Source organism: Natator depressus, chromosome 7 (assembly GCF_965152275.1).
Source record: "Natator depressus isolate rNatDep1 chromosome 7, rNatDep2.hap1, whole genome shotgun sequence".
In the NCBI taxonomy this organism is placed as follows: domain Eukaryota; kingdom Metazoa; phylum Chordata; order Testudines; family Cheloniidae; genus Natator; species Natator depressus.
In genome coordinates this window covers 1,987,234-2,010,793 of record NC_134240.1, presented here as the reverse complement: position 1 = coordinate 2,010,793, position 23,560 = coordinate 1,987,234, and the positions used below count along the sequence as shown (strand labels likewise).

At 49.0% G+C, this 23,560-nt stretch overlaps 1 protein-coding gene across 2 annotated transcripts in view; it reads left to right on the top strand.

The window, feature by feature from the left end:
• Positions 1-23,560, top strand: part of FAM107A (family with sequence similarity 107 member A) — a 63,877-nt gene that overhangs the window by 10,597 nt on the left and 29,720 nt on the right. Inside the window, exon 2 of one of the 2 annotated variants that reach the window (XM_074957349.1) lies at positions 20,121-20,184. In XM_074957349.1, coding sequence (XP_074813450.1) covers positions 20,121-20,184 — 64 coding nt within the window. Of the gene's footprint in view, positions 1-20,120; positions 20,185-22,470; positions 22,696-23,560 lie in introns of those variants that run through there. The other variant, XM_074957350.1, reaches the window with a different exon arrangement.

Here is a 23,560-nt window from a genome sequence, read left to right as displayed (position 1 = left end):
AAGAACTCTTCGTTTATGGCCAGAAATGCATGCAGGTGTGAGATGCTGTAGGACTGATGGGAATGGCTTGTGTTGTGGTGTGAAGGCTGGGTGCCCCCAGGCATTGCAGGGGACACTGACGCCCAGGCCAGAGTTCCCAGGAAGGACCCGCACTTCTGGATTGTCCCTAGCTCTTTTGTGTAGCTGTTGAGCAAAACCCAGTTTGGACGTTGCCGACTCTCCGCGTTCCCCTCAGCTGTCTAAGGGCAGCCTCTCCGCGCCTGCTAGAGCATCCGTCCTCCTAGAAGAGCAGCAGCCTTCGCCGCGCATCTGTGCAGGACACGCCCCCTTTGGGCAATGGGACCATCGATGGCAAGGCCCAAAAGGCAGAGCAAGCGGGGCTGGTGGTCACTAAACGCTGCCAGGCGTTTTGAGAGAAGATCCAAAAATCAGCTGTAGCTGTGTGTGTGGGGGGGTCCCTTGCATTTTCCATAATAAACACTTCTGTTCAGGAATCAGAAGAGTTTCGCTAGAATGACTGGCCTGGCCGGCGCTGAAACGACACCTGTTTGTGTCTCCTAGCACTGGCGAGCTTGTTGATGAGCAGCTGGCTCTGATGCAAAGATGAGCGTGCGCACTCTCTCTCCATGCAGTGCTGTTAGGGCTGGGGAGACTCGGGGCAGTGTGTCCACCTTGGCATGTGGCAAGGTTGGCGTGAGCTGGGGGATGAATTCAGTGGCCGTTTGTGGTCTGAATGTCCTCACAGCTCTGTCCACAGGAATCCCTGCAGCCTGCTTCATGATGCCACGTCCCCTCCCTTCTCCTCTTCCTCCTGTGTCCTCCTTCTGACTCTGGCAGCCTCTCCAAGCTGGCTTATAGCCAAACCTCTCTCTGGAGGAGCATGCCTTTCTTACAGCACTAGAGCCAGGCAGAGGACAATTTCATTCCCAAAGGCTTTCCCACCTCATTTTATGCTTATCCCTATGGGCTAATTTCAGTCACGGTCAGCTAGGCACCACATTTGTGCCTTTGCACGGAATACCCAAAGGCGTCCGCAGCACCCTGGCCTCACACAGCCAACAGGTTGGTAGTTGTTCAGTAATTAATAGCAATCATTGTTTGCAGTGGCCAAAAAGCCACCCCTTTTGCTTTATTTGGTGGAAAGGGGTTCCCCAGCCTTTCCTTCCCTCCAGGCCCTCACCTTCCAGCCAAACGGATCAATGCAGAGTGACAGAAGGGGCTCTCTGCCCATGGGTCTGCTCTTCACGGCACTTCAGCTCTGACAGGCAGCAAAAAATGGCCAGTTTGGAGCCGTATTCCTAGCCACGGAGCTAGTGGGTTAGCCCCACATGCTGGGGTTTTTGTGCCAGCTGCAGTATTGACTGCCCTGCTAAGATGGACAGTCTGACACTGGGACCTTCTGCCTTTTGTAATTAAAGATATGCCCGAGCCAAACCCCATAGCCACAGCCTGGCAAATGTTGTTGACATTCAGACTCCAAAACCAGATCCACACCCAAATTTCTGGCTGTTCCAGATCAGCTAAACCAAAACTCTATCCTGAACAACCGTGAATTTTGGGGTTGGGTGTCAAAATCTGGGCTTTACCAATGAGTCTTGGGCCCTTCACTATTTTCCAGATTTCTTGTGGGAACCGAGATCTCTGAGCTTTGTTACCAGGAGGAAAAGGAAAAGCAGCTCAGTGGTTTGTGAAGCCCAAGGGTAATTAAAGAGCCCAGCTTGCTGACAGGTCTCAGACTCTGGGCTTTCGCTGCAGCCGCAGTCTAGGGAGGAGAATAAGCTCATGTCACTTCGACATGCCCACAGAAAATGCCCTGATGTACAGCTGAACACACTGGGCAGGAAGCAAAAGAGAGATGCTGTCTTCATCCCTAAGAGACCATTTGAATAGAACTAAAGGGACTGAATTCTGCTGACACTTTGGCCAAATGCCACCTGCTGCGTTTGGGAGGCTGCAGAAAGCATTTCTAGACAGATCACTGGGCCACAGAATAGAGTTCCTTTTAGGACTTTTTTGCACAATTATGGACACTCATGTGCATGCGCACACACATACACAATCATTCTAACTGATCTAGCTCTTTCAAGCAGACAATCCCAAATGTATTATTGCTGGGTGAAATTCACCCAGTAGGGTAAGGCACCAGAGGAGAGTCTGAAAAGCAAACAGAGCAGCTACAATTCCACTCTATAGCCCGGGAGCTGTGGAAGAGGGGAATTTCGTATCCCCGGTGTGCAGTGGAGTAGGCTCAGCATAACCGTCTCAGGAACCATTTACTTCCCCAATGTGGAGTCAACAAAAAACAGAGCAGCTGGGAAATCTGGGTATTTTCTTTTGCTCTTTCTCCTAAAACTGTTTCCTTTGGGCCCTTCAGAAATCCAGGCAGTTCTCCCACGGCAGTGCCCAGTCTGAACTTCCAGTCTGGAGTACAGGCTCCAGATTTAGGACAGCCGCTCTTAGCCCCACAGGAGCCCTTTTGTAGCCAGTCCCGGTTTCAGGGGAGAGTGTATAGCAGGAGATGGGACTGACAAAGCCAAGTAAAAGCTCAGCTGGGGAGCAGCCTGGTCTGCGGAGTAGGAGAGGCAGGTGGAGTCGTTAGTGGGAAAGTGACCAGAGCCATCACTGCCCAGGAAAAACACCAGCTGACAGATCTGTGCCAGCTCGCTGACTCCCAAATCAAAACTGATTCAAGTCTTTGCTGGGCTGCTGCTGTGTCTTTGTTCCTTGGGGTTTGCATTTCGACTGAGCCACTCACATTTCAAGGAAACTTCAGGAAGTAGCAAAATAAGAAGAATAATTTGCGGGTGGGAGGTTGTCATCCCCACAGAATCCTTGAACTCTTACTGCTGTGATCTCTCCATAGCCAACTACTGCTATGCAGCCACCTCTGGGGTGGGACCATGGCTGACAGGTGCACAATTTGCTCAGCTTCTACTCTACGGAAGTCTGGACAGGGGAAGTGTTGGCCAAAGATGCTGGGGCAAACCGCTAAGCTAGCAATAAACACACTGCCACAACGTTCACAAACAATCTCTAGCCCGTCTCCTCGGCCAAAAGCTGGGAGTGGACAACATGAGATGGCTCACTCGAAGATCGCCTGTTCCGTTCATTCCCTCCGGGACACCTGGCATCGGCCACTGTCGGCAGACAGGACACTGGGCTGGATGGACCTTTGGCCTGACCCAGTCTGGCCGTTCTTAGGTTCTTCTCCATGTTTTCCAGTGATTTTCTATCTGTCACTTTTGCAACATTACTTCTACATGTACCAAGTCATGTAGGAGCTGCAGTGAGCATACTTCACTCTAAAATCAGCGTTAGCCGAACGTAGGACTAGAGAGAGACTCGAGATGGGCCTGGGTCATGAAGCTCAGACACTCGGCGGTAGCTAAACTTGCCCAAAGTCAGATGGTTCAGATCCAGGTTTTTGATTTAGCTGGTTATAGAGAGATGGGCCAGCCACAGAGACAGACCTGAATGTCTTCCACAGCCTTCAATTGTCCTTGTAAAAGAGCAGCAGAGAATTATTCAGCATTAACATCTCAGTGAGGAAGGCTTCCTCTACATCTAGGAATGTCTCCTTCTGTACAGGTGATGATAAAACCCACTGGCCCCATTAAACTCCAGTGTAGATCATGATTCGTTATTTTATGGAAACCACAAGTGTGCTAGGCGCTGCACATAAAACATCCAGCGGGCAGGTCCCTGCCCCACAGAACGTACGGCCTATAGGAGTGGCTTACCAGGTGAGGGAGGGCGTGCCACACACCAGGAAGGGGAGAGGCTTGGGAGGACACAGGCTGCAGACATGCCCACATGGCTGCCCGTCTAGGAGTCATACGTCTTGGCAGTTCAAACGTGAGGAGACTTTTGTTTGTGGCACCTCAGTGCCTGGCCCGTGGAGCTGGGCTGGGCACTGGGCAGACGTGTGAGTGACAGGGGAGAGGAACCCATGCAGCAATCCCATGCCATGCTCCAAGCTAGACAGGGTACTGCTACGAGATCCTGCTCCCTCCATCTGCACAGCACAGCCAGCTGGGGCCTGCTGCCTGGGGACCCACCCCAGCCATGCCCACCTGGGGGCTGAGACAGGATCGGCCAGGAAGTGTCTGTCCACACAGTTCGCTCGAGCCACATTCCCCACCTCCAGCTATTTGTGACGTGGGACAGGAAAACACAAGAGGGTGCAACATGCTGCTGCAGCCTGGGACGGCTCCCAGCATCCGCCAGCAGCAGAGTGCCAGCTTGCAGCCCTTTGAACAGGGTGGCAAAAAGAGTGCAGAGAAGCAAGAGGGCTGGGAAAGCAAAGTCTTTCAAGGACTGGTACTTCGGGGCAGCTGTATGCCCCAGCCAGGCCAGCAGTGCCCCACCGCTGCTCCAGGCCTGGCTCCTTGTAGGACGTGGCAGCTCAAGCCACCAGCAATGCACAGAAATAGCATCCAGGAGCCTTAGGGTCCCTGTGACAATCCTCCATTTGGTGTAAATCAGCCCAGTTCCATGGGCTTCACTGGAGCTACGCCAATTTACATCAGCTGAGGATCTGGCCCAACGTTTTGCCATCCTCAGTGCCTTACTGGTCCTTGCATGTTGAGCGTGTGCATGTGGCAGACCTTCCACTCCATCTTCCCGCGCTGCATGACCCCACCCACCCCCCCACAGCTTCAGTATGAATCTCTCTTCCAGGGAGCTGCCCTCTTGGGATCCCTCTGCCATTTCTGCCCTTTCTTTACTCCTCCCTCCCTCCCTCCGTGACATGCCCACCCCCGGAATGCCCAGGCCGCACTAGAGCGACGCTGACCAGCCTTGCTCTCCATTTCTAATTGCTGCAGGAACCAGGGGGCGATGGCAAGTGGGTGTGTTTGCCCAAGGCACGCTTTGTCCCAGGTTTTAAAGAACTGTCCCTGTTTGCATTCCCAGGCCAGTGGTGATGTGTCCAAGTCCTAGGCTGAAACCCCAACAACCCAAACGCTGGGGCTGGGAGCCAGACATCTAGGCCTGGGTACAAATTCCGCGGTTACCACCCCGTCTAATGGGCTGAACCAGAACCCAAAATCTGAACAGAGCAAACTTTGAGAGGTTTGGCCCAAACATAGGCTGGCTTTTCCTGCTAGGACCCATCTCCTGTAGGCCTGAGGCAGTGAGGTCAAGTGGGAAGTGGGCCGTAGTGGGCATCAGAAGAGCTGGGTTCTGTTGGTAGCTCTGTCCTCTGACCATGAGCAAGTCAGGTAACCTTTAGCACCCGACTTCCCCATCTGTAAAATAGAGATAGTGGGTAAGATTACCATGAACAGCTGTATGTCAGAGCTAGGTATTGTTACATGCGAAGTTCCTATGCGATGAGTGTCACTTGTTGCAAAGCCCAATTCTATTGGGCTCCATAGCGTTCTCCTTACCGTGTTCTCCTCCGTGTGACAGCAATTCAGCCGTGACTCTCTCTGGGCCCCTTTTGTATCTGCCATCAAGGTAAACTCTCGACACCCCTCGGAGGAGCCAGGAATATCATTTGCATCCTTCATTCAGTGTCTCTGGTGCCATGCACAGAGGACACTAACTCGGGCAGAGCAAGGAGCCTTGAATGGCTCAGGGTTTCCGAGGCCGGTCTGAAAGGGACATGAATAGCAACAGCTCAGGAGCTGCTAACTAACAAAGCTCTGCTGAATGGTGTGAATGTAGCCAACTGAGGGCAGTGCAAGAATTTGGCTGCGTGCGTGTGCACACGTTACACACTCCGCGCACCACAAGGGACTAGCTGAAAAGTGACCCATTGCAGGTGAGGATTTGGCTAAGGCCTAGAGCCAACGGGGGGTCCTTTGGCATCATGTACTGCATGACATAATGTCTCACTTTGTTTTGTGTTAGGTGGCACCCAACCAAGACTTTCCTTGTGTTCTTTGTGTTGGTGTGTAAGATTTGACAGTCAGTGCCAATGCTTCCCAAATTGTCCTTGCATACGGATTGGCTGGGCTGGGGGTAGTGTTTTACACTGTGTCCGGCCATTCATTGCTTTGGTTAGTTTGCAGGAAGTCTGTTGTTCAGACCTGTCTAAAAGCAGTACATTATGCTTGATCTCACTGGTCTCTGTAGGGTTTGTTTTTAGACTCAATACGCAGCACTGAGATTGGACATTTATTGGGGCCCAGTCTAACTCCCATTGAATTCACTAGAGGGTTTTTCCACTTGGATTGAGCCCTGAGGTTATTAGCTTCCCTTCTTTGTCTTTGCAGTTATACTTTTCCGGGGAAGTCAGCAAAATGGGCCCAATTCATCAGCGTTTTAACACTTGTGGCCCTCTCCGTTGGTTGCACCATTGTTATTTCCATCGTGCAGTACTTGCAGCCTGAGCAGTGCTAAGAGTAAAATCCAAATGAACCAGAAAGACAGGAATCCATGCCTGGAATAGGTCCCAGCCTAGAGACACAAGTGGGCACAGTACTGCAAAGAGCACACACAGCAACTGGACTGGGCTAAACTGAATTAAATCCAGACCTGCTGTCCACTACCCCAGCATCATAATATGACAGTGAGCCAATCAGTCCAACAACACATCCTTTGCCTAATGCAGAGACGATTAGCTAATGCACTAAGTAAAGGAAACGTGCTTTTCTTTTCTTTATGTTGATGCATTTATTGTGCCTGAAAGCGAAGCTTCACACTGGTTAGAAGCAGGCATCCTGCTTCCCCAGTGCATGTCCATCCTGACCTACAGGGTCCTCTTCCAGCTTCTTGGACCTCTCTGGGGCAGTGGCAGCTGGCTGCCCTGTGCAGAGCTGGTTTCTGGTTCTGAGATGTGAATGAAAGTCCGTGGGGAATGGGATGAGGTCACCAAATCTGCTTCCATTTCAGGCCTAATCCGAAGCTGAATCCTGGCCTCCCCCCAGAAATGAAAAGCTCATGCCATGAGGCCACAGAAACCTTAGGAAGGAAAGTGTAGTGCCTCTTATTCCTTGCTAAAGTTGATGGACTAGTCTCCCGCCAATAGCTCCAAACCGGCAGCACTCATTCAGGACCTGCGCGGTGTTCTGCTACCCTGTGTCGAGTATGATTATGGAGCAGCTTGTACTCAGTCCAGACTTTGGCCATGAATTAAAAGGGTGGATTCGTGTTGTGATGGCCATGCCTGTCCTGTGAGCAATGAGCATGACCTCTTGGTATTTCAGGTCAGTGTGGGCATTTGCGTTAAAGGCCACAAGGAAAAAAAACCAAAGGGTGCTTGATTTATGAATAAAATAACACCAAGTGCTATTTCAAGCACTGGCAAGGTTCTACTTGAATAGCTAGTAAAGTGGCCACCTGTCTGATAGTCTCTGAGCGCAGCCTGAGAGCCGCAGTAATGTGATAATAGTATAGTAATGAGATCTCGTGACTCGCCTCACCGTGTAAGCTTGCCATTTTTCCCTACAGTCTTTGAAAAGTCATTAGGTCACTGTTCATTTTCCTGAGATCAGCCAGAAATTAAATCACATGGAAGTACTATAACCCTGAGCCTAGCTTTAGCCCAAGTGGAATAGGACAGATTTTTAAAGGTCAGAAGATCAGTAATGAAATGTTACACCAATAATTTGATATACTGGAAAGCACTTTGCAATATGATAGTGAAATCTGCTATGTTATGGGCAGGGAATAGAGGTAATATTATCTTTGTGCTTTGCTTAAAAAAACTAATCAGATGCTGTACAAACCCAGCTATGCATATGAGTGCCAGACAATGGGAACTGGCACAAAACAGCAATGCTTATGGTGTGCTGAAACCAAGGTGACAAAAGCAAACCACCTGACTCTATGCTCAGAGGATGGTGTGTGTATTTCCCATTAACTTGTTCCTTATGTACATTAAAGGATTCCCATTATTATAGAAACACAGTATTCTGTCCTTCGTGGGTTAATGCTCTTTTCTGGAAATAAAGATGAGGCGCTATCAGAGAGGGAGGTGTTAGAAGAAGAGGTGTGGTCGCAAACTGATCATTAAAAAAGCATTAAACCACTAAGCCCACATGGTCCATCCGAGAGATCTGAAGGAACTTAAGAATTAGCGGGTGAGCTGCTGACGAAGATATGAAATCTCTTCTTAAAAACAGCTACTGTTCCACAGGACTGGATGGTAGCAAATGTTGAACCTAAATTTTAAAAAAGGCTCTGGGGAATTACACCGCAGTAAACCATACATTGGTACCTGACCAGCTGGTTGAAACAATGGTTAAAAATAGAATTATGAAACACCTGGAGATGATGATCTGATAGCGTCTATCTGGCCTGGTTTCTGTGAAGGAAAATCATGTCTCACTAATCCCTTAGAAGTCTTTGAATGTGTCAATGTAGTAATGGTTAAAGGAGAACAGGCTTACATTATTTAGACTGCCAACATGCCTTTTACAAGATCCCTCACAAGAGGCCATAAAAGAAGCTAAGTCCTCATGGGCTGGCAAAGTATTGTCATGGGTCAATTCAGCTGCTAAGGGACTGTAACAGAGTGGCTTGCCCCTGGGCTGGAGAGCCTGGGGCTAAGCCAGCCCTGATTACAGGATGAGCCCACCTGGGGGAATTGGGTATTTCAAATACAAAAGGCAGCTGGAAGCTGCAGGAAGCGGGTGTGGTTGAGATGGCCAGAGGCAGAATCCTTGCCTGTAAGCCAGGGAAGAGACTGTGTGGATCCTGGAGCTGCAGAAAGATTGTGTGTTTGTCTGGGGACTTTTTTGAGTTCTGTTTTGGACAATTATCTTGCCACCTTGCTGACAAGTGAATTAAAGGAGCTGGGGCTGAGAAGGCAACTGGAACGATTGTGAGTTCTTAAAGGGGCCCTCGTGAAGGGGGAACAGAGGCAGGTGGTGGCCCTGGGACGACAGAAACAAAAAGCAAAAGAGTGGAATTCAATGGGCACACAATTTTCAGATGACACAAAGAAATGTAGGGCACTCAGGATCAGAGAGGACTGTCAGGACCATCAGAGAGACCTGAACAAGCCAGGAGAATGGGCAACATCATGGTAGATTAAAAAAAACTAGGAGGACTTGTGGCACCTTAGAGACTAACAAATTTATTTGAGCATAAGCTTTCATGGGCTAAAACCTGTCATCATGGTAGATGAAGCTCATTGTCAACACATGCAAAGTAATGCACACTGGAAGGAAAAAAATTAATCTGCTCGTACATCTCACAGGGTTCTACGTTAACTGTATCACCCCAGGAGAGAGACCTGGTGATCGCTGAGGACAGCTCAGTGGAAGCCTCTGCTACACAATATTATGGTACATAAGGAATGACAGGGAGGCTAATACAGAAAATAGTTTATGCCCTTGCATAAATCAACGGGCAGCCTTGCTGGGATACTGTGTGCAATACTGGTCAGCCCATCTGCCACAGGACATTGCCGAACTGGAGGGGGGTCAGAGAAGGGCAACAAGAATGAGCAAGAGAGTGGAAAAACTCCTCTGAAGAAAGAGTGGAAAGATTGGAAGTATTTACCTTAGAAAAGTATATAAAATACTGACTGATGCAGAGGATGTAGATCAGGAGTTTCTTTTCTCCTGGTCTCATACTATAAGAACTAAGAGACATTTAATTGAATTGAAAGGTGGCAAATTCAAAACTGATAAAAGGAAATACTTTTTCACATAATGCCTAATTAGACGGTGGAACTCACTGCCACAGGAAGTCATTGAGGCCGAGAACGTAGCAAGATTCCAAAAGAAGCTGGAGATTTATGTAGGTGTCAGGAATATCTGGAGTTATAATTAATGACAAGGCCTAGCTGCTGAAGCACCTGCCGTGCTTGCAGTACACCTGACACACTACTGGCGCCCGAGGGGTTTGGTGCTCTGAGCAACCCCCCAAGAAGTACTTCACTCATCAGCAAAGGCTTGATCCAATGGCTGATTTGGGTGGGCTTTGGACCAGGCCCCAGTTGCTGAGAGGCAGCGTAATAGACAAACTATTGAGAATTAAGATGTGAGAGCAGAGCAGCAGCTTCAGGTAACGTCTTAGCATCTAAGAGGACCCAGCCACATGGTCTCATACAAGGCATTGGGTGCCAGCAATGGGAGGACGTCTCCGGTTTAAAATAACCAGTGTTCACCTCGGATATAGCTAATGTGTTTCTAAGTCTCATATGATATGGTTTCACCAGGTGGAATTGCTGTGTCTCTTGGATGTGTCTGGGGCTAATGTGTGGTTTCAATGCATCAGACCTCCCTTTAAGGGTTATTTTTTAAGCACTAACATTGTTTTCATTAATCATTGTGTTCATTCACTGACCATCCGTGTAAACAGTCTCTATGTCAACTTACGGGAATGAATTACCTTTTTTCCGATCTCCCTTACACTAGAATATTTTGAGCAAACTCCAGTCAAGTTAATGGAGTTATACTGGTATATACGTGTGTGTGTGTTCAGAACCAGGCTGTAGATGTTCTTTCACTTGGTGGCATTTTATACACCTTAATATTTCCTAGTTACCATGATCTGATTGCAGCAATTCCTTTCCTAGCTCATTTACTCAGATTTTGATTGGCAACATAATACTATGACTATAATGCTATAAGATAAGGGCTTTGATATGGACCTAAATCCATCTGACACCATACTTACAAAAGAGTCATTAAATTTGCATTTGCCACTTGGATTGTGCCCGTGTTGACAGCTGGCTTATCTAGCAACTTTAATCAACACACGAACACAAGTAGAGATTACCGAGAGGATTAATTTTACTGAAAGCTAGCGTTATGTTATCTAGGTGTAGGACAAATATCACTTGTTCGAAATGTTGTATAGGAGGGCTGGGTAGGGGCTTTGGCAGAGGCGTGGGGTCCCTGGAGTGGACTCTCCCTCACTGGGCTAGAGATGGAAATTAACGAGTAGGGGGAAGAGGAAGAAGAAGGAAAGCTAATTGATGCTTGCTCTTACCAGCCACTTAATGGAGGTCCCCGGGCTTTGGCTTCACCTAATTTATGGTGAAGTTCTCCAGTCACAGCCATTCAGAACTGAAATATCTCAGGAACTACAAAAAGAAAAGGAGGACTTGTGGCACCTTAGAGACTAACAAATTTATTTGAGCATAAGCTTTCGTGAGCTACAGCTCACTTCATCGGATGTAGCTCACGAAAGCTTATGCTCAAATAAATTGGTTAGTCTCTAAGGTGCCACACGTCCTCCTTTTCTTTTTGCGGATACAGACTAACACGCTGAAACTACTGTTTCTACTACTCTGAAACCTGTCAGGAAATACAGTGGTTTCAGGATGAAAAGGTGGGGAAATGCTTAGGATCTGGCTCCATATCAGAGCAGGATCCAAATCTGGGGACTGTACAACACACAGGAGCAGAGCTGGTGCTGTACATGCTGACTATGAAACAAAATCATACCAATAAAAGAGCAAATTCCTGCTAGGAGATCACTCGAGCCAGTCTTTATAAAATAAGTCATTTTCCCAGTTGTCTCTGCAACACGCAATGCTGCAGCCTATCAGAGAGACTTGTGCACTACCAGGAATATAGCCGGCCTAGTGTGGCGTAATGTTGGCACACCACTTCTGGAAGTAACAAACAAAAATCCATGTTCTAGGTGAAGGCATTTGCGTTTTCCATAAATACATGTTATTATATTTTAACTAACTTTTAAAGGACAGAACAACTCCAGGACATACGCTAGGAAGGGAGTTTAAAATGGAGGGCTCGGCGCTTGTAAACTGAGGTCACTGGAGCTATGCCAGGCTATGCCATCTGCGGCCCTGCCATGTAGACCGTAAGTGTGTGCTTGGTGCCCCCTTCAACAGCCATGGTGTTTGAGAACCTCTCTCCACCAATGGGGAAATTTCCTGGCTGGATTCACGCCTGGTGGATTTTTTCATCTCCTGTGGGTATAGTTTGCTCGAAGGAATTCAGCCATCCTTGGAGCAGCTTCTTAGAACAGACTAGGAAGGCTAGTGACTCCGTATGCTCCTGTGCATTATGGCTCCAGGCTGTTTGAGGTTCACTGGTTAGATCTCACACCTGGAGGCATGTGTGATGCTGACAGTGCTTCACATGAAATGTCACAGCAAGCAGGCACCTACAAACTGACGAGAATATAGGGCTCTGCCTGGAAGATGTTAGAGCCCTTAGATCCCATTTACTTCAATCAGGATTAAGAGCACTCAGCACTTTGCAGGAGGTGCTCAGAACTTCACAGGATGAGGCCCCCAGTCCCTTTCATTTCATCTGTTAAGCATACCATGGCCTTCCTGCCTGTGGATTAGCTAGTTCTGAACCTAACCAAGAAAACTCTTCCCATTGGATTTTCCACTTTGGGTCGTTTCCCTTTCTCTTCGTGTTTCCCCTCCTGACACATTGCTGTTTTCCTCTGACATCATATCCCTGTAGGAAAGCAGCCATGATAAGGTTAATTGGGTAACCCAGGGTATTATGGGATGGAGCCAGGTTCCACCCAATCCCTTGCTTCCTGTTTAGACAGTGGGACTTTCCCCTCAACTCTGGAGTGATGCAGTGAAATAAAGCAGCAAGTTCCCAGCCTGTAGTGCTGTGAATTGACTTAGTTTTGTTGCACTGAGCGAGCTCTGCAAAACTTCTGTGATTTAACTGCCTAATTCTCAGAGGGAACCTTCAGACCATCTCCAGTGGTGGCATGCTCCTGGGATAGCACAAGGTTTATGCTCTGACTTACTGCCCCCCATCCCCGTGCAACTGCACATCTGGTGTTGCCATCTCTAAACCATTCCTACATGAGTCTCACAATAATTGTGGGTTCTCCGTAAAGCCCCAGCTCCTGGAGACCAGTGATTACACGTGAGACTCCAGCTTTCCTTTAAACAAGTAGTAAGTTTCTAGCCCTCATGGTTGTAGAGAAAAGATCAAAAATGTGAATCAAGTGTAAGGTAAAGACTCAGAAACCAGAAAACAAATTAAAAAAAAACAATTTTAAAAAAAAACACTGATGATTTTTAAGCCAATCTCATGATGTTTTTGGAGCCTGAGTCATGATTTTTGACCATTTGGGGTTGGCAATATTGTAAATCTCAGCAGAATTCAGCCATTGTTATGTGAAGAAATCCTCTCCTGATCTCCCCTACCATGCACAGCAGTCTTTGTTATCTCATTGTGGTGCACGTGTTGACATTGGGCGTGTACCTCCGCATTTTTTCCCTTTGGAGTGTGTCGTTAGCAGCCGTGTCTTTCGCTTCGCCCTGATCCGAGTCCACAGTTATACAGCTAAGCCCAGTACGTGACTTTTTGCTGATCAGTCCAGCTAAGCATGTTTACCGTTTTGACACTGGAACAAAGCAGTTCTTTGTTTGGAGCCCAACCTGCATGTCACTCCTGGCCTGTCACCGTTTGACGTTCCGGGGTCATTTCAGAGCATTTTTGTTCCTCTGCACGTCAGGGCCTTCGTCTTTCTACACAATGAGTAATGTATGTCCTAACTGACAGCCCTAGGGGGGAATTCACCCCTCAGCACAGGGCCCAGTCACCCCGACCTGCAGTTTGAGCCCTGGCTGCAGAGGGGTGAATTTCACCCAGTATGAGAGCCCGTCCAGTAAAGACTCTGCAGCCTTTTTCCTTACCTGTCTCCGTTAACAAACTAGGAGGAAACACACCTGACCCCCTAATGCCAATAGAGTCAGTGGGGAGGCGAGTTCTCTAAGCACAGTTGCAGTTACTGACCTGGTTGAGTGTGCATGTTTAGTAACAGTTCTTTTGGGGGAAATAGATTAATGTGGCAAACTCATTCCCTTGTCTCTCCCTTTAAAGAAAAGAAAACAAAAGAAGCAGGTCTCCAAATCTGCAGCCTGGCTTTAGGGAACTGCTCCCCAGAGTTACACACTGGACCAAGCTGACATTTCACAAGGCCTTATCTACACCACAGACCTTGGCCTGAATAGCCGCACAAGCAGAGCCCCCTACTGCACATGCAGCGTAAGCTACGCCACTTCCCAGAGTGACACTAGCCAAGCTGACAGACACGCTTGTCTCTCAGCACAGCTGTATCCACACCGCGGTTTTGCCAGCATAGATACACCCATGAGGGATTAGGATTTTGTCACACTCCTAGCCCACTTAGCTGTGCCATCAAAGCATGGCCATGTAGACCAGCCCTGCAGGGTTTGCCTTCAGATCTATCAGGCAGCTTGCAGCGAAGGACAAGCCACTTAGGCAACGTCACCCACCACAGCAGTGCCGCTATCCACCGTCAGAATACGGGCTGTGGAAGGTGCTCGGCTGCCTGAGAGTGAGTGTCTGTCCCACAGTTGTGCAAGAAGATTCTGCTCCTCTTGGGTGCCGTGGAGCTGGGGTGGGGCCAGGCCGAGGCCACAGGGTCCATGATTATAACCCTTTGATGGAAGGGGTGCACAGGGGCTGACTTGATTCATGCCACACATGGCCTTAGTGCTATACAAAGAGAGAAGAACAATAAACCATCATTCCAGACCCAAAGACTAAACAGCAGCAAGTAAGAGGCTGTAGCGCTGCCCTGTACCCTACTCTCAGGGTGCAGATAAACTCCATACCCCTATCCAGGCACATTTCTCCACCCAAAATCTGTCATGAACATAACGAGAATGTATACCCCGGTGTAAACCCTTCAAAGCCAGTAGGGCTGGTCCTCCACTCACCACCTTTTTACACCAATGTAATTCCCTTCAATGGAGTGACTCCTGATTCACGCGAGGGTAGAGGAGAGATTTGCATTCATCACGATCCCCTACCCCGACCCGCTGGAGGACTGGAAACCCTGTGTTTTCCAAACAGTATAATATTTTCACACGTTTTCCAAACAGTATAATGTTCAGTCATGGTTTATTTCCCCTGGAGCAGCGTGGCACTGAGACATTGTTACCGGGTGAGTCATGGATGTCCTGGTACCTCCTGTCACACTATGTCCCTCAGTCCAGGAAGTCTGAGAGCGGTTAGAGGTCAATTATGTTTTAACAAAATAATACATTTCCCCCTCCCCCACCCCCCACCCCGTCTTTTATTAACCTTGACAAGATTCTGCTCTAGCTGCCTCTGGCAGGGATTTACCCAGGAGTGTCCCCAGTTTCTGGAAATGGCCGAAGCACATTTCTCAACCCATCGCCGCAATGTTTTCTCCAGGTCTATGATTTGATTTGAAAAGCAAATGCTTGTCCGTTCCCACAACACCTCTCCATAGACCCCGCTGGGTCAGGCAGAGGCACCCAGTCCCCACTCCCACCCCTCTGGAGCAGAAAAAGAGCGACCTGGGGTAATTATCTGCATTTTGAGGGCTAGAAAGAAGCTGCTGAGGAGGGTTGTAGCCATTGCAGTGACTCAAGTGACCTCACCCGTATTCAGAGTAGCAGCCGTGTTAGTCTGTATCCGCAAAAAGAAAAGGAGGACTTGTGGCACCTTAGAGACTAACAAATTTATTTGCGCATAAGCATTCGTGAGCTACAGCTCACTTCATGTAGCTCACGAAAGTACTCCTTTTCTTTTCACCCATATTGTTGGCACTTTTCTTTCTCTTTTCTCGGTGGGGGAGGCAGGATTCTAAGCCCCCCCCCCCCACTGAGCAAGTCACTTCACTAGGCCGTTGACTTTGATATTGCTGACCAAGCCCCCGATCCTCAGCTGGTGAAAATCAGCGTAACGCCTTGGACTTCCATGGATCTACACTGACTTATGCCTGGTGAGGATCTGTCTCCTGTTGAGACGAGGAAATATCTGTCAGGTTTTGGAAGACGATCTTCCAGCAAGTGGAGTGAAATCCAGGCTCAATTAAAGTCAAAAGCAAAACCACCATTGACTTCAACAGGGTCAGGATTTCACCTGTGGACTCTGAAAGACACAACTGTGCACAACATTACCTCCACCTTCCTGCAATCAGCTCTCAGTGGGCTGAGTGTCAAATGAGGTTTATTAAAGACACGTAAGGGCCAGAAGGAGAAATCTTTTCAAAGTGACCTGAGCCGTTCCCGGTTTATTTTGGAGCTTGCATACACGGTGATGGTTCACTAATGTCATAGCTTGGGTGAATAGTAAATATAAGTTGGTTCATCCCTGTAGAGGGGTGGTTACCCACTCCTGCCCTGTGGGGCTTAAAAGCCAGCCCTGGGAGAGAGCCAGGGCTGAGGGCAAGAGAAGCTAGGCTGATTGGGGAAATGGCCACAGCTGGGCCATGCCCCAATCAAGCCGCAACTGGGCCTAAAAAAGAGCTGCTAGGCTGAAGCTTAGCCAGAGTCTCTCTCTGTGTTCAGAGAGGGAAGGGCCTGGCTGCAGGGACCTGGGGGATACCTAGATTGGAGCAGGGCTGAGGGGGGAAAGGCCTTGGGAGTAGGGGAGCTCTGGCCTGGAAACTCCCAGGCTGAAAGGCCTAGATTAGGGCCTATTAGGGTACTGGAGTTGCAAGGGGGCAGCCCACGGGTAGACAGAGGCATCAGGTCCACACCCCTTTGCCTGTGATGAGTGGCTGATACACTGCAGTCTGCCCTGGGGAGTGGGGTTAAGCGATGACTGACAGTAGCCAAGACTGAGGCGAGGTGGGGGTTTCCCGGGGAGGGGAGACCCTCAGGGATTGTTGGGGTTTACTGCCAGGGGGCAGCACCCCAGTGGGAGGAGGCATCGGGTGCTGGGAGGGACTGGGGCGGCGGTAAGGCAGATCACCAGACAGCAGGGGGTGCTCCAGAGGCTGACGAGCTAATTCCCAAGGACAACCAGCAGGAGGTGTCGCCGGGTGAGTCCGGCTCGATTACAATCCCCTTGCCATGCATGTGGGGAAGGACCGTTTCATGCCATACAGAGCTTTGGAAAACTGAGGGTCTGGCCTTGCTGATGCCCTGTCTAATTTCTGTATTGATTATTTAGTTTGCTAGTTTTAAATAGCAATGAACAACTGCCATGCAAAAAGCTCTAGGTGCCCTCGCAATTAATTAGACAAATGACAACCACACAGCAGCAACAAAGAATCCAATAATGAGTTAACTCCACCAGCTAATAAATCAACACAGCAAACAGCCTCTGTAAACTCCCACACCTAGGAGCAGCCCCTACACCTTCCCCCACCTCACTGTCAAATTAAGGGTTAATATTTTTGAGGGTTAATATTCATTATTTATTTTATAATAATTCCTCATCTACTCCATAGGCGCAGTATTCAGTGCACTGACTGAGTCTCTGAGAACATATTTAAGTAAAACCTAACGCCAGATCCTCAGGAGGAGTGAGTCCGCTTGGCTCCCCAGAAGTCAGCTCACTGAGAGGGAAGACTGGTCCTGTGTTGAAGGAACGGGTCTGGGACACAGGAGATCTGGGGCAGTCACTCAGTTTCTGGCTCTGCGACAGACATCCCTGTGTGTGATGCAGTTCTCCAGCTGTAAAAACGGAGATAAGAATCCTTCCTTTCTCTCCTCCCCCGTTTCCCCCCAGCCTGTCTTGTCTATTAGTTGTAAGCTCTCTGGGGGCAGGAATTGTCTATACTGCACCTAGCACAATGGGGGGCCCAATCTCAGTGGGGACATCTAGGCACAGCCGTACCCCAAACACTAAGTGCTCATTCTCCTTTCAGCCTGAGAAAAGCCCATCTTCTCTTTGAAACACTTGTTTTCATTTTCCCAAGCTCATGAGTCACTCTGAAATTACAAGACCCAAACAGCTCAGGGTCACAACGTTAGTGTACAGAATTGCTACAATAGGAAGAACAACATAAGGAACATGGCCTACTAGGTGCCTGCTTAGGACTGTGGATAGAAGAAGTAAGAAAAATAACCAATCTTGCTGATAACATCCTGGATGAGTCATCGTCAGATTTCATTGTCTCAGGGTATCAAGTCCAGGAATTTCAGCTTTGCTAGTAATGTTGGGCGAATTTGAAAACCATGAAATGCATTGTCCGAAGGAGCCGCTCCAGATAAGTATCACCTAGCAACCAGCTGCATTGGCACAGTAACCTTCAGGGAGCCGTGGAGAAATACAAAGGCTTTTTGTTAGCCCCGAAAACTTAAGAGCACAGGTTGAAATTGTTTACTAATTTAGATGCCAAAATGAATCGTAGCTCAAGTAACTCCTAGGAAAGCAGGTTTGATGTGAAACTCCATGGCCCCCTTTGGCTCCACTGAAGTTCTTTACTCTCAGAAAGACTCGTCCATCACAGTACAGAGCCTGTACACCCCTACACATGTACAGGAATCCCTTAAGAAGAGAGTAAACAGGCTGCACAGCGGAGAGGAGTCTGAGAGTGGCAGCCTTATGCATGGGCATGGGAGGCTGTGAGAGTGTATCAGACACAGAGCAACATTTCAAGAGTTTTGAGCATTTCATTTTTACCAGTTATCTGACGCTGAACTGATACAGGCTTCCTCGTGGGCCCCCATCTGTCCTAGCAACAAGGCACTTGGGATCTGAAGGCCAGTTTAAATCCTGCTCTGTTCCCCTTGATATGGGCCCCCGTGAACTTGCTGATCCAGAGCTGAGCAAAAGCCACTGGCTAGTTCACAAGCAATATGGAGAGACTGCACCCACCCCTTCTTGGACAGAAAGCTAGACATATGAGTTAGGAGCTTGAGTGTGGGAGAACCCAAGAGAAGCTTGAAGGCCCATTCTGAGGGCGAAGAATTCCATTTGGGCTGTCACTCTGTATGCAGTTTAAACAGAGAGCTGGCGACGACTATAAATAACACTGGGCAAAATGCTGCTGTCTAATAGAGGTGACTAGCCTGAGGCCCGTGACCCTGTATTAATAACCTGATACTTGGTGTTAGATCCACGTACTGCAAGTATTTGAATGGGAAAGGAGTGGTGCCTGTTGGTTAGCGCAATACACCAAGGGCCAGGAGGGCTCTTGGGTTGGAGCTGACTTGCTGTGGAACTCTGGGACAGGGACTGGGAAGGGATCGTTTCCATTGCTTGCGTGTCCTGCGTTACGGGTCGTCACCAAGTGGTGTTGCCACTTCAGAGGAAACAATACTGCCCTATCCTTGTAGTCGGCCAGTTGCTTTTAAGGTCATTGTTCTCATACAAGCTTATTCATATCTGCCTATTAGTTGTAGTCATTATCTTGAGGAAGTTAGAGCCCCCGGGGCACGTTGGCCATGTCAGGAAAATGAACCATCCTGGGGCATCTTTGCAACAACACAGAAAATTAAATATTTCCTCTTATTTGCTCCACTTCCCGGCAAATGAACCAGTGAAGGTTATACGTGTCAAAGGAATTGTAACAGAACAGTAATGCTGAAGTGCTACTACTTGGCTGGACAGACAGACATCTTTGGATCATCGTAGGTCTGTGACATCCTGACTCTTAGCTTTCATTCTAGAACTTCTTGCTTGTGCTGAAAGTTAGCATGGATCCAAACCAGTTAAGGTTCACCAGTTTTCCTGAGGTTCTTCTGGAACTGTCCGTTTGAATGTATTCCTATGTCTTTGCTGCTGTGGATCTGGAGTTCTGCTGAAGTGCCTGAGGTCAGAGAACCCAAGAGAGGTTTGCTTTAATTGTGAATTGTGTAACTGTGCTGTTTAAATGGAGGGCACTCACTTTTCTGGCATGGCTTTGTTCGAGAGAGTGAGAGTCCTTCTGTATATGTCAGAACGGCTCTTTTCAAACTTAGCCCTTTTTTTACATAGGAATGTTCAGGATTGTGTGTGTGTGCATGCGTACGCACACGCGCTCGCACACACACACATATGTAGGTACCATGTATATGTATTGGAATACATACCGGGTAATTTCTCCACTACACCCGGTAATATTAAAATCCAGCATTTCCCCCCAGATCGAGGTGAAAACTCATGCCCCTACTCTCTGGGTCCCTACTGTCTTCAAAGTCCATTTATAAGTCCATTGGCAGACTCTGTCCACTGATGATGAATTCAGGGCCGACGCCGGTGAAGCTAAGGCATACGGCAAGGGTGATGAATTGGACTCTAGGGCTAAAGGAGGTGATTGCTCCTTGCTACATTATTCCTCTTCCTTCCTAATGCCTGGGTCGTCTGAGAAGACGGCCAAGTCCCTCTCCGTCTCTGCTGGGGGGAGCAGCCTGAGGTGAGAGAGTGTGAGGTGCAGAATGTGAGTGTGAGGCGCTGGGGCTCGTCATGTGGATCAGGTGGCCAGACTGAGGAGATGGAGACAGACCCCTGGAGCACACAGAAAGGTCACCTCTCGCTTTTCTCTCTTCTCTTTCACAGAAAGAATATTCTCTTCAGTCCACGTTTCCCAACGGAAGTGGGAAGCATGTTGTCAACGGCTCAGGTGAGTGTCTGGAGCGAGCCACACCAGGGTGGGAATGGCACATTCTGCTCAGCCAAGCAATGGGGTGCTTCCAACAGCAAACAGGGCAATGTCCATCGTTCTGCACAATCAGTGTTCCTGGGGCTACCCCTTGCTCGCAAACACGGCCAGGCTGGGGGGCCAGGGCAGGGAGCTCAGAACATGGGTTCCAGCCAGCCACAATCCTGGTCCGCACTCAGGGCGGAGGAGTGTTACTGAAACACAGTATTTAATATAGGAACATCTGACTGGTTCTGTGTGGGGGCAGAAGGGGAGGAGAGGGTGCTGGGAGCTGTGCGGCAGCAGAAATGGGGGAGAGGGTGCAGGAAACCCTCTCCCCTGCAGAGGGACCCACCACAACCTCAGTAGGGAGCCCAAGGAATATGCTAGTCTAATGCCATTGATGCTGCTAGACTGTGGCCTGGTACCCAGGGCCCATGGTCTTGTTCCTCATCTGCACTAGCCAGTGTTGTTTAGCGGGTGAGGCAGGACGTGCGCATGACACCATGTAAAGGGGTAGCTGAGCTCCCCCAGAATCCCTGGAGGAATTGGGGTTGAGCCAGCCAGAACCGCCCTGAGAACCCCGGCTACAGCATGGCCCCTCCCGAGCAGCCTGCCGCGGTCCCATGACTCTTCAGCTCGATGGTTAGTAAGTCTATATTACAGCCGGCGGGAGATCCAGAGGCAGCTTCCCATTAGGCTCCCACACTGCCAGCGTCACACAGGGCAGGCGGCAAAATGGCCGCCCCCAGCAGGGTAACTCTGCTCTGGCCCCGTTTCTTCCCGGGTGGTAAAAGTCTCAGCCCCACCCCATACAGATTACAGCTCCGCTGTGACTGAAACGCGGCGATCGCAGGGCACCAGAGAGGAGCTCTGACAGCTGGGTGGGTTGACTTGCAGTGGGCTAGCAGAGGGGCTCTCTCACCCCTACACCCAAACCCCAAAAGGAACCGTTCTCAGGGCGGAACGTTTCTCGCCCCCCACATCCCTCTCACCGATACGTGTTTGTGGCCCCTGCTGAGACTGAGCCCCAAAATCCCATGAGATCGTGGAGCTTGGGGTATGGCTGCCCCTCCCTGCCCCCGAATTTGCTGAAGAGGGTGAAGCCCTGTTGGGGATGGGGGGGTGCCCCCTTAAGAACCCAGAGATGCCAGCACCACTGGAGGTTCCTTGCTGATAAGCAGTTTATCCAAACCGCCTCCTTCCCCCGCTCACAGTCCCACTCATGGCAGCCTCAGTCCCCCCTACCCCCACCCGTCATGCTACTCTCCCCTTCCTCCCTTCCCTCCCCCTCCATGATCCTGTTCCTTTCCTGTTCTTTACCCCCATGCTCCTGTGAACTCATCCCCTCGTGCCCTTCCCCCGCCCCCTCTCTGTTAACAGGCTGCATGCCTGGTATGACCCCGAGCCTTTTGTCTGTGTCATACACTGACACGCAGCATGTCAACATGCGTGTCTGGGCTAAGCGACCATTCAGCCTCCTATTTGCTCCCAATTCAGAGAGGTTTTATTTACTGCAAGTTGTAGGAGCTTGTGGTTTAGGTGCCAATGGTCCCGGGTTCGATCCCTGCTCAGACTCATGGCGTCGGTACCTCTATGTTGCTGTGGTTTGTGACACTTGTTCCTTTTTGTCTTGTAGACTGTAAACTTGCAGGGGCAGGGACTGCCTCTTCCTACATAGCCTCACAGCATCTAGCACGTTTTGGGGCACCACCAGAATAGGAGCAATCATCACTCGAACAGTAACGCTGTTGCCCCAGATTCATGTTGCAGTGGATTATCCCGGGCGGTGGGGAGTGTGGGCCGATCTTTGGACAGTCTGGTTGTCTCTGTCTGCGTGTGCCATGCAGCTTTCAGGGCAGAAATCACTGCTAGAACCTGGGCAGTGATTCTGACGCCTCTGTCAGCTCTGTGGGTTGCGGTGAATGTTCTTGCCTTAATTGTTGTTCCAATCACTTGTCACATGGGAAGCTGTTTTTCCTCCCATGAAAAGAATCAACTCGTTCCTGAGCATTGAGCTAGCCACTTGCTTTGGGGAAAAATGTCCCCAAGCTGAGCAATTAACAGCAAATAAGCCATTTCTGGGTGGAGTTGCCCAACTAGTGCAGAGGAGTTAATAATGCTCCCCTAAGGTGTGGGCAGCTCCCCTCGCACAATAGTAACGTAATATTACAGGAGCCGAGCGGAATGGTTTTGTTAGTGCAGAATGTGCTTGTCAGCAGGGGAGGGCAGCAGCTATGCAGCAAGCTCAGATCACGTGACTGTGTATTCTCACTCCCTCTGAAAAGATCTTACAGAAGTGAGAGAGCTTAGCAGTACAGAGCCAAAAAGTCATGCACACTTAGACCTGCACAGCACTGAGAAGAAGCTAACTCAGACTACACAATACTGAGAAGCTCAGAGACCTGGATCTCATGTCTCAGAGGGTGGAGGACCAGGTGAGGGTACCACCTGGAGCTACTGGACTGTACAGAGCAATGCTGGTCAAATCAGGTAAGCACAAGTGTCTCTGGCAAAAGTCTCCCAGGCGCCCTCTCAGGCAGAACCAGAAATTTGATCAACTTGAAATTTCCATTCGACCTTCAGCCTGCTCTTCCTCTGCGTTGGCTTTGACAGCAGTGAAGGTGAAGTATTTTATGAACCCTCCTGGGTCTGTGCTGTCTCTGAGTTTCCCTCATAGGAATACTCTGCAGCACATATGTGTTTATTTAAGGGACTATTTTACAGCTAGTTTTAAGTCATGTAACTCTTTTGAGATCTTTCCTTTAAGCCTTCTGCAGTTCACAGCCTTCTTCTGCCTCTCCAAACAGACCCATAGGCCTCTATGTATACTGTAAGCAATCCTGTGCTGTAATTCAAATGCTCTGTTTGGAAGGGAATTATGCTGGAAGAAGATACGTGCTAATGAAATCCCTGCTGTTAAACTCTGGAGATTTTTCTCTGTGATCTTTCAGATATCTTTGGACTACCTAAAAACGTTTGCTGGTGATTGGGACAATGGGATCTTTTTATCATGAGTATGCCAAAAGCAGAGAGCAAATATGTGATGATATATTAGTAGTGAATGTAGGATTTCTAGGCATCTGTCACTTCTTAACAAAAATAACTAGGCTGGTGCATTGGTAGTAATTAGCAATACGTATGTTAGAGAGAATTCTTCTATGCCCATGAGAAATTTCAACAGTAATGACCCAAAACCCTGCTGTCACATTATGGTTTTGACCACTCCCATAGAATACCAGGGCATGTTTTTATAAGTGTAGAGCACTTGGCATTTCTGAAAGGCATTTCATTGAGACAGCTTGTTAATTGTTAATCAAGGCAGGAATCCAAGGACTGTCATGTGTATTTAACTGTC